Genomic DNA, 10,340 nt, shown 5'->3' on the forward strand with positions numbered 1-10,340 from the left:
ACCTGACCCTTACAGAGCCCGCGGGAAGGCTGGAGAACTGAGCCCAGGACAGGAAGGAGCCGTGGGCAGTGGCAGCAACCGGCTGTCCATGTAACGCCTTCCCAATGGCCTGCGGCAGTCGGGCGGGGAGGGGGGTGTAGGAGGGGCGGGCGTGACTGGCAAGGCTGGGTTCACGCCCAGGTGCCTCAGAAAAGATACATCTTTTTCCTTTGGACTCTCCAGTCGGGGAGGACTCCCCGTCTCCCACCGAGACTCACAGCCAGGAATGCCCCAGAACAGGGAGGGAGTTTGGATGGTGGCTAGCCAGAAAAATCACAGCTGTCCACTCCTGCACAGCATTCTGGGATTAAGCACCATCGAGTCAGGCTCCGAGGTGCACGGACGCTGGGACATGCTTCCTGCCGTCACCGAGCGCAGTGTGCCGGGGTCACCATGGTGCGTGGGGTGCGCCGTGCCAGCAAGGGGCTCCCAGCCAAGGACGGGCTGTGGTGTCCTCTGAGGCACAGGGCACGGGAAGGGTGGCAGGTGTGAAGGGAAAGGTGACAACATCGCTTAGGTGTGTGAGCTGCATGTGCTGTGACCCGGGGGCAGCGTGAAGGTGGAGGCGCCAGGCTGGGCCGAGTCTGTCGCAGGGATGGGACCAGGTCCCGGGCTCTCACCAGCCAGGTCCTGTGGGTGGCAGTGCTCCTTGGTGTGTTTCAGAGCCTGGTGCGTGTGTGGCCTCCTCCGTTAGTTCCCTGGGGTTGCCTTGGAATAAAGGAGGTGGTGCGGTGGGCCGGGTACGGAGGGGATCTGGCCCCACGGCTGCGGTCCAGGGCCGCGGACCCCTGCCTAGGCTGTGGCATCCTTTCCCCAAGAGAGATGGGCCTCCCGCGGGCAGCAGGCAGCTACCAGCCTGCATGGCACAGGCCCGGCGCCTGCCTGGAGTTTCCCCACCTCTCTCCCTCTCGGAGGGAGACCCCAGCCAGCAGCGGTGGCATCGTCACGCTCACCCCCTTGGCTTCCCTGCAGGTGACTCTGCTGAGTGTGGAGATGACTGCCCTCAAGGAGGAGAGAGACCGGCTCAGGGTGACGTCTGAGGACAAGGAGCCGAAGGAGCAGCTTCAGAAGGCCGTCCGGGACCGGGACGAGGCCATTGCCAAGTGAGTGAGCGCGGCTCCTGTCCCTCCACGGTCATCACAGGAGCCTGCCTGTGCGCTCCGGGCCAAGGTGACCTCCTCAGAGGAATATAAAAGTGAAAGAGCGTTTCCCTGCTACCCACCCTCCCCCACACGCGTTCTTCTCTCCAGGCAGACGCTGCTGAACGCTGGGTGGGCGTGGCCTGCAGACCTCGCTCTGCTCATGTGCAGGCCTGTGTGCAATGCAGTTGCCGTGGGCTTTTGAAAAGCATCAATGGATGATGCTCTGCATGTGTTGTTTCCCCCCACTTAGGTCTGAGAGAGCCTTCCAATTTCATTATAAATGTGCTAGACGGCCGGGGCACAGATTCGTGCACCGGTGGGGTCCCTCGGCCTGGCCTGCACCCTCTCACAATCTGGGACCCCTTGGGGGATGGAGGCCCAGTGCACAGATTTGGCCCGATCCCTGCAGGCCAGGCCGAGGGACCCCACGTGCACCAGGCCACTAGCATGCATATAAGATCTTCGGTTAATCCAGCGGTTCTCAACCTGTGGGTCACGACCCCTTTGGCGTTTCCCTGCTACCCACCCTCCTGCATATCAGATATTTACATGACGATTCATAACAGTAGCAACATTACAGTTAGGAAGCAGCAACGAAAATAATTTTATGGTTGGGTCACAACACGAGGAACTGTATTTAAAGGGCCAGAAGGTTGAGAACCACTGGGTTAATCTCTTCCCGTCCTCCGCCCTCCTCCCTTCCCTCTGAGATTCATCAGTCTGTTCCATGTTTCCATGCCTGTGCATTGAGTGTCTGCCCCCGGTAGCATCATAGCTACCAGACGAGCAGCTGGACAGTCACTTAGACTTTTATATATGTAGATATCTACCTGGACGTTATTTTGGGGTGAGTTTTTTAACTTTTATTATGGACATTTTCAAGCATACACAGAAATAGAAAACAAGCTGGATCCCTTCTTACCCATCTCTCAGCTTCAACACTGACCAGCATGTGGCTAGGGTCTGACATCCCCACCCTCACCCGCCTCCCCACTAGAGGTGTGGAAGAAAATCACAGCACATCCTGTCCACTCTCTATAAACACTTCAGTGTGGATCTCTGCCAGAAAAGGCACTTTCTGTAAAACACAACCCACAGTGCGGTTATCGCACTTGAAAAAAGTTATAGTAATTTCTTATGTCATCTAGGATCCAGGGTTCAGATCTTCCCAGTTGTCCCGTAAATCTTTTTGTAATTAATTAGACTCAGACTCCGAAGACTCCATTTACTTGATATGTCCCCAAAGTCTTCCTTCCATTTTTTAAATATTGCATTTATTCATTGAAGAAAGTGGGTTGTTTCAGAGTTTACATTCTGACTGTGATTGCATCCCCAGAGTGTCATTTAACATTTTTCTCTGTCTGCTGTATTTCCAGGAAACTGTGTAACTTTTTAGTGTGTGTTTTCTTGAGCTGAGAAGAAAAGTATAAATGCATTCTCTTACATTCAAAAAATTTGGGCCCTAACCAGTTTGGCTCAGTAGATAGTGTCGGCCTGCGGACTGAAGGGTCCCGGGTTCGATTCTGGTCAAGGGCACATGCCTGGGTTGTGTGCAGGAGGCAGCCAATCGATGATTCTCTCTCATCATTGATGTTTCTATCTCTCTCTCCCTCTCCCTTCCTCTCTGAAATCAATAAAAAAATTAAAAAAAAAAAATTTGGAAGTACATAAGCAAAACACATATTTCCCTATTCCTCATCTTGTGTTAAATTGTTGTTAATCCTCACCCGAGGATATTTTTCCATTGATTTTTTTTTTTTTTTTTTTTTGAGAGGGGCCCTAACCGGTTTGGCTCAGTGGATAGAGTGTCAGCCTGCAGACTGGAGGGTTCCAGGTTCGATTCCGGACAAGGGCATGTACCTTGGTTGCGGGCACATCCCCAGTCGGGAGTGTGCAGGAGGCAGCTGATTGATGTTTCTCTCTCATCGATGTTTCTAACTCTCTATCCCTCTCCCTTCCTCTAGGTAAAAAATCAATAAAATGTATTTTTTTTTTAAAAAAAGAGTGGAAGGGAGGGGGAGAGACAGAAAGAAGCATCGATGTGAAAGAAACATACCAGTTGGTTGCCTCCTGCACATGACGCCCCAACCAGGGCCAGGGATTGAGCTTGCAACCGAGGTACATGCCCTTGACCTGAATAGCATCTGGGACCCTTCAATCCGAGGACCAACGCTCTATCCACTGAGCCATACCAGCTACGGCCTAAATTATTTCTTTATCATGCACTCAGTCTATACCCTATTCACTGAGTGGAAGGAGATACAAAGTTCTAAAATTGTATCTGCTTTTAGAGTGCTTTGCAACACATTAATAACATTTGTGCATCACGTTGCTGTTTGCAAAACACTTTTATCCTTTAATGCTCCCAGCCACAGCAAGGGGTAGAAAATTTTAATCCCAGTTTTACACATGAGAACAGATTCTTTCCCCAGGATCTCAGCCCAGTGGTGATGACTGGCCTCCACCTCAGGCCTCCTACTCTTGTCCCCACATCCTTTCCCCTTATCATGTGGCTGTTTGTCAGGAACTAAAAGGAGCTCATTTGAAACAGATTGTAAATATGCCTTTTAAGAAAATAAGGTATCCTAATACCTTATAATTTCTGACTTTAAAATTCCCTACACCTTTCCCCTTCTCACTTCCTCACCCACTCCTCCCCACCTTTCTGTTGTCTTCAATCCTTTTCATCATTTCTTAGTTTTACCTTTGGGTCTCTCACTATCTGGTCAGAGCCCCATATCAGTTCATTTAGGAATTTTACACTCAGCGAGGCTCACAAACCTATATGTTGACCAGTGAACTTTCAAAAAGAGTCTGGAGGTTTTGGCTAAATATACATGATATTCAAGGGTGTTAAAGTTTGTAGGTTGGGAACCCAGCTAGGCAGAAACCCGCAAAGGGTTGCAGAGAAGAAAGGAGAGTGAGGAGGTCTTCAATCCCGCATTCTCAGCCGGGGGATTGGCCCAGGAGTTCCCAGGCCGAGGTCAGCTTGTCTGGAGGCACCCTCTGCTCCTGGGCTGCCAGAATCCTACGGTTCCCTAATGTGATCTCACTAAACACAAACAAACTCGAGGGCTAGCAATCCAGCTTATAAAAACAAAAAGGAGTCCGTTGCTAGTGTTTTTATTTAAATGAGGAATTCTGGCCTCTGAAATAATTCCTTTTAAAATCTCTGGTTGCTGTTTGCGTTAGTGGTTTCTGCAGTTTTGCTTTCTGGCTTGGGGCTTCTCATGAACGACAAGCACTGAGATCCCCAGTGTGCCGTCTGAGGCCGGGTAGGCGGTGGGGAGGCGCGCCCTGCTTCAGGCGCCGGGGAAGAAGACGCCTCCTCCGAGCTGGGCCTCGCCCTCCGCCCTCCGCCCTCCGCCCGCAGCGTTAGTCAGCACTTTCCGGGTCTCCAGGTTGCTCGTGGCGCCACCTGCCGGGAGACGCCCGGGAACTCCAGAGGCGGCAGCGGGGTGGGGCGCTGGGATCCTCTCCGACAGGCTGGGCGTCCATGGCAACCGGCTCCACGGAGGAGTTCCGCTGTTTGCCACTGGCCAATAGCAGCGGGCGTGACGTGTGACGTGGCGGCTGGGGTGTCTGAGACGCCGGCGCTCATTGGACAGGCTCCGCTCTGGTCCCTGCAGCCGCATTGCGGGCGGCAACCACAGCGGTTGTCCTGAGCGACTTGTCTAGGAAGGGCGGGCGGGGCGCCTGTCTGGAGCAGTGGGGTGTCAGGGGAGGTGACTAATTGCTCGGTGGACTGGAGGCCAGTGAGGAGGTGACGGTCATGGTGATGGCCTGAATGCTTTACCCCAACTGCCCCGCCTTCCAGCCATGCTTAGCCCGGTGCGTTCCTGAGGCCAGAGCTGGGCGGCCTCTGCAGGCGCGTCCTCGGGTCGCTGGCCCTGTACAAGGAGGACACTTTTGCGAGTCTTCGTGTCGAATGCAAAAGGGATGAAGACAAGGACTAAGTGATGCTCATTTTGGCAGCGAGGCAACCAGTGCCGCCTCTGCAGAGGCGCCCCGTTAGTCTTCATTTTTATGCCCATCCCTCCACCCCCTCCCTCCCCATTAATATTATTTTGCATTGAGCTGGAACTTAGCAGTGTTGGGCAAGGTTTACGAAGTAGTGTGTGTAAACATTTCAGAATGTGAAAATGCCGAAGTGTGTGTGAGCACTTCCCCATCAATGATCATCATCCGGAGATAACAAAGTAGACATTTTTGCCTGTGGCCTTGTATACACACAGGCACTTCTTCTTTTCCGAAGCAAGTATATCTGACCTTGTTTTCTGGTGCTTTCCGCCCCCAGGTCCAAATACATGGTGAGTAATTTACCACCAGCCCCTCGTTGTTGGCTTCTATGGCTAGCTGAGCTGTGATCACCACCACTCTGTGGCCACCTTTGCACATGTATCTCCTAGATCCCTTAAGAGGAGTATTGCTAGTGAAAAGGCGGGACCAGGAGGACCAGGTCCCCACCTCTCACAGAGACTGGCCTTTTGGGAGAAGGATTAGCAGCTCCCTAGTGAGGCCTCGGGGGGGGGTCTAGTCCTGATTCAAGCACCATCCTCTTAACCACTTCTTGTCTGTGAGTGTGGGTGACAGATAATCCTCCCCAGGCTGCTTAGGAAAATGGAGAACAGTCTGTGAAAGCATGCTGCGAACTATCCAGCCTTCCAGAGTAGCATCATGGTTACTGTTACTGTTTGTTACGAGTTTAGGGTCAGAGCCGTTTCCTCATCCGGTGGTAAAGAACCAGCCCCTCTGGCACGAGGTGTCCGTGCTCACGGCTTGTCTGTTTCCAGGAAGAACGCTGTGGAGCTAGAACTCGCCAAGTGCAAGATGGACATGATGTCTCTGAACAGCCAGCTGCTGGATGCCATTCAGCAGAAACTGAACCTCTCCCAGCAGCTCGAGGCTTGGCAGGTAAGGGCGGGGAAGACGAGGCTCCGGAGGGGTCTGAACGCAGGCAGCCTGTGAGGAGGAGGGTTTGGGACTGGAGGGTCCGGTGTGCATGGGTGAGCAGTAGCACTGTCTCACCTGTGGAGGTCAGAGTCCTGCTTCCCCGTCCCCGGGAGGATGCCTGGGGGTGCTCTCAGGAGCAGCGGGGCCCAGGCTGTGCTGCGTGCGGCTGTGGCGACCTCCAGGCTTTGTTTGAATCGACTGGAAAGAAACAGCTGTTGAGGTGGAGGGCCCAGGAAGCCCTATATGACTGAGCGAAAACAGTCGGGTGTAGCTCAGCAGCCCTGAGGTCGCTGCAGCTGCTGCCCTTCCTTTCTCCAAGGCCAGCTGCTTTCTGCGGAAGAGTCCATCCTGGTGCGAGCCGGGGACAGAGCCAGGGCGTCCCTCTGGGGCCGCTGCTTTCAGAGCCAGCAGCCCACCCCTCAGGCCTGACATGCTCTCCTCTGAGCCAGGGCTGTCCTGGCTCTTGTTAACGAGGCCACGTAGTACAGTTCAGGACATGGGTGTGACCATTCGTTAGACACCTGTGGCTCCAGGCGAGCCCGCTGTGGAGGGGCATGGACTGCTGCTGCAGGGCCCTGAGCTGTGACCCTCCCTCCACGCCCAGAGCTGGTCCCTGGCTTACGTCCTGTTCTTTTCTCTTCTCTCCTGGCTACAGTTTGCTTCCTCAGGGCTTTTTACTATCTGGCTCCTTTGGTTTCTGATCTAGTGGCCTTTCTCAGTTCCCGTATCAACAGCTTTAGTTGTACACCCCTCCTGCCTTTGAGGTGAGATTGCGCTCTCATCCCATCTACCCTTACTCCCTCTACCATGAAAGTCCATCCCTGTCGCACCTCGTGGCCCACCGCGTCTGCGTGCTGGAGTCCGGCATCATGTCTGTACTGTGCGCCATGCCATCGCGCCCCGGCCTCTCCTCCCATCATCACCACGCCGTGAATTGGGCAGCATGTGGCCCAGTACCGACAGGCTGAGCCTGGTTTCTTGGTAGCACCTCCTCATAATTGGGTCACTTTGCTCACAGAGATAACGGCAGGTGTGGGATTATGAGCAGCTCATTTATGCGTGAGTGTGTGAGTGTGTGTGTGTGTGTGAGAGAGAGAGAGAGAGAGAGGGAGATGTTCTAAAGCAGTGGTTCTCAACCTGTGGGTCGCGACCCCTTTGGGGGTTCAACGACCTTTTCACAGGGGTCGCCATCGGAAAACACCATCGGAAAACCATCGGAAAACACATATATAATTACATACTGTTTTTGTGATTAATCACTATACTTGTTATGTTCAATTTGTAACAATGAAAATACATTCTGCATATCAGATATTTACATTACGATTCATAACAGTAGCAACATTACAGTTATGAAGTAGCAACGAAAATAATTTTATGGTTGGGGGTCACCACAACATGAGGAACTGTATGAAAGGGTCGTGGCATTAGGAAGGTGGAGAACCACTGCTCTAAAGTGATACAAGCATGAAAATGCGGTATGCGATGTGCCAGCACAAACAGGCCGCTTTGAAAGGGCTCCTTCCCGCAGGACGCTCTGCGGTTCCCGATGTTGCATTTAACCACGTAGGTCCTATTGAGCGCGGCCTACGTGCAGGCACTGCTGTGGGTTAGAACGGGACTGGGCTGCAAGCAGGGAGCATGTCCCCTATTTCTGAGAGGAGGAGGGTGCAGGGAGGACGAGGAGATGTGGCCAAAGGAGAGTAAGAGCTCCTCGCCGGGCGGCGGCTGCCTGGTGACGGCTAAGAAGTCTTTGCTTCACACCGAAGCCTGCAGACAGTGGCGTGACTTCGCTGGTGAGAGCTGGGTGAGAGTGTAGATGGACAAGCTGCTCGGGGAGGGCCAGCAGCCCACCCTGCGCTCCTCCAGTGCACGGCCGCCTGACCTTGGCGACCCTAGCCCGAGGCTCAGGCTTCTGCCAGGACATCCCAGGGCCCGCGGGGCTCAAGATGCTGTGCTTCCTGCTGATGTGGCCTAGACAGGGCTGCCTGGGCTTCCAAACCAACAGTGTCCTGCGGTGCTGGCGGCAGAATGCCTTGTCCAAAGGAGGCTTGCCCAGAATCGGAGTTTAGCAACTAGACTAGAGTGGAGCTGCGTCCAGAGGCTCCTCTGAGGTCAGAGCTGCTGTTCTGTAAGGTGGAGTCGGATGAGGGGCATTTTCTAGGCAACTGGCCCAAATTGGAAGGGGAAAGGTGCTCCCCCAGTGAGGAGGCTAAGGGCCTGGGCCTGTCGAGCAAGACAAGCCCTGAGGCGGCGATGGGAGCCTCGCAAGGAGGGGTTGTGCGCGTGGTTGTTGGTAGGCAAGGGAGGCACCCAGGGAGTCTGTGTCCTCGTCACATGCAATTGCCAGTGGGGTAGCTCAGGCCGATAATTGGAGAGCTGGCAAGCTGAGGTTGCCAGCAGGGGCGGGCACTCACCCAGCCTCAAAGGTCATAGGAGGCAGGGCAGAGGGCAGGTCACCGTGGAGACAGACAGGAAGATACCAGCTGCAGGCACTCTGGCCGTCTGGGGTCAGCCTAGGGGCAGCACTGTGGAGAGGCGAGCTCAAGCCCTGAGATGAGGTGTGTGGCTCCTGTGTCCTGGCATCTACACTTGCTCTTGGTTGGGGCAGCCCCTCCCTCATCTCCTCCCTCATCCTCATCTCACCTCACCTCCGTTGTCACCTCCCTGCCCGCCCCCAGCGTCAGAATCTGCCCTGCTTAACGCCCCCCCCCCCCCCCCCCCCGCTCTGCTCTCTGCAGGACGACATGCACAGGGTCATTGACCGGCAGCTGATGGACACGCACCTGAAGGAACGGAGCCGGCCGGCTGTCGCCCTCTCCAGGGCCCGTGGCGCAGGGCGTGGGGTCGAGCCCAGCACCGCCGAAGGCAAACGGCTGTTCTCATTCTTCAGGAAAATTTAAGTTGGGAGGAGTCAGGCCAGCGAGGACGGGAAGACTGGAGGCGAGGAAAGGGTGCGGGGGAGGCCGAGGCCGAGAGCACTGTGTTCCTGTGCAAGGGCTCCCCTGCTGGGCTCCGGGGCGCTGCCCGCCGCACTGGGGCCATGTCCTCCGGGAGGGCCTGCCTGGCCTCTGAAGGCCGCCCTGGGTAGAGGGACAGGCCTGTCCCCATGGCCCCGCCCAGCCCAGCCTGGGCTTCCCTAGGATCCGCTGCTGTTGAGCAGGGCTCAGGCTGCCCACCCCTCAGTGGCTCCCATGCCCAACCCCAGGCTGCTGCCCTCCCTGTGGGATCTGGGGAGCAGGAGAAACAGGCCCTCCCTGCATCCTCAGGAGGCTGCCCCGCTGCCTGCCCATGGGGCCGAGCCTGCAGGGCACCACGCCCAGGCCTGAGCCTCCCTCCTCCCCAGCCCTGGCCCAGGGAGTAAGGGGAGGCGGCCCGCACCCTTGTGCATGCACCTCTCAGGAGCACCTCTAGGCAGGAGACCCAGCCTGTGGGGCCTGACGGCTGGGGCTGTTCGCGTGCGCTCGGCCACAGTGGGCTCTGCCAAGGCTTGGCCGAGGCCATCCGAGCCCAAAGGAAGAAGGGCCTGCCCCCAGCGCCACTGCTCTCCCTCCGGCCTGTGCCGGTGCAGGCCTCCCCCTCAGCCAGTCTTCTCGCAGGTCCTCTGCAGGCTTGAGCCATCCAGCCCTTTCCCTTCGTGGGCCAGGGCTGGGAGGGGTCCCTGCCTCCCAGCCTCCTGCTCCCCTCACCTATACAAGTTCTTGGTTCAGCCAAGCAAGTCCAGGACACAGAATGGCCCCAGAAGGCTCTGCAGCCACCTCCACCTCAAGGGCAGCACTGTCACCACGGGCGATGCCTCCAGGTACTGCCCACCAGGCCTGCGGGAGGACGAGTCCTGCAACTGCTGCTCCCTCGGCAGCCACGCACCTTCTCTGAGGCCCTCGCTCAGAGGCACCGGCTGAGCCAGCCGCGAGCTGCCTCCCCTGGGAGCAGCCCAGGAGGGATGGGCGGAAAGAATGTACCTATAGATATGTACATACCACAGTGCTGTACTTTTGTATGTAGCAATCATGTAAATACATGTATGGATTTTATAATATACATATTATATATAAATCTATAAATGCATATTTTTAGAAAAACAGCACACCACTGCTTCTTTTGAAAATAGTCTCAGAATAAATTGAATTTCTACAGAGCTTCCTGCCTCTGTCATTGGTGCCCAAAAGGGGTGTTAGAACGCAACTTACCTTTCAGGACTGCCAC

General features: G+C 55.5%; 1 protein-coding gene across 6 annotated transcripts in view; it reads left to right on the top strand.

Moving 5' to 3' along the window:
* Positions 1–10,273, top strand: part of BICDL1 (BICD family like cargo adaptor 1) — an 81,436-nt gene extending 71,163 nt beyond the window's left edge. For 5 of the 6 annotated variants that reach the window (XM_036353972.1, XM_036353974.1, XM_036353973.1 and 2 more), the window contains 3 exons: positions 1,012–1,142; positions 5,975–6,095; positions 8,876–10,273. In XM_036353972.1, the coding sequence (XP_036209865.1) occupies positions 1,012–1,142; positions 5,975–6,095; positions 8,876–9,037 (414 nt within the window). In that variant the 3' untranslated portion in view covers positions 9,038–10,273. Of the gene's footprint in view, positions 1–1,011; positions 1,143–5,974; positions 6,096–6,789; positions 6,899–8,875 lie in introns of all 6 variants that reach the window. The other variant, XR_004974872.1, reaches the window with a different exon arrangement.
* The last annotated feature ends 67 nt before the right edge of the window (positions 10,274–10,340 follow it).

This window comes from Myotis myotis, unplaced genomic scaffold, assembly GCF_014108235.1.
Source record: "Myotis myotis isolate mMyoMyo1 unplaced genomic scaffold, mMyoMyo1.p scaffold_m19_p_20, whole genome shotgun sequence".
Taxonomy (NCBI): domain Eukaryota; kingdom Metazoa; phylum Chordata; class Mammalia; order Chiroptera; family Vespertilionidae; genus Myotis; species Myotis myotis.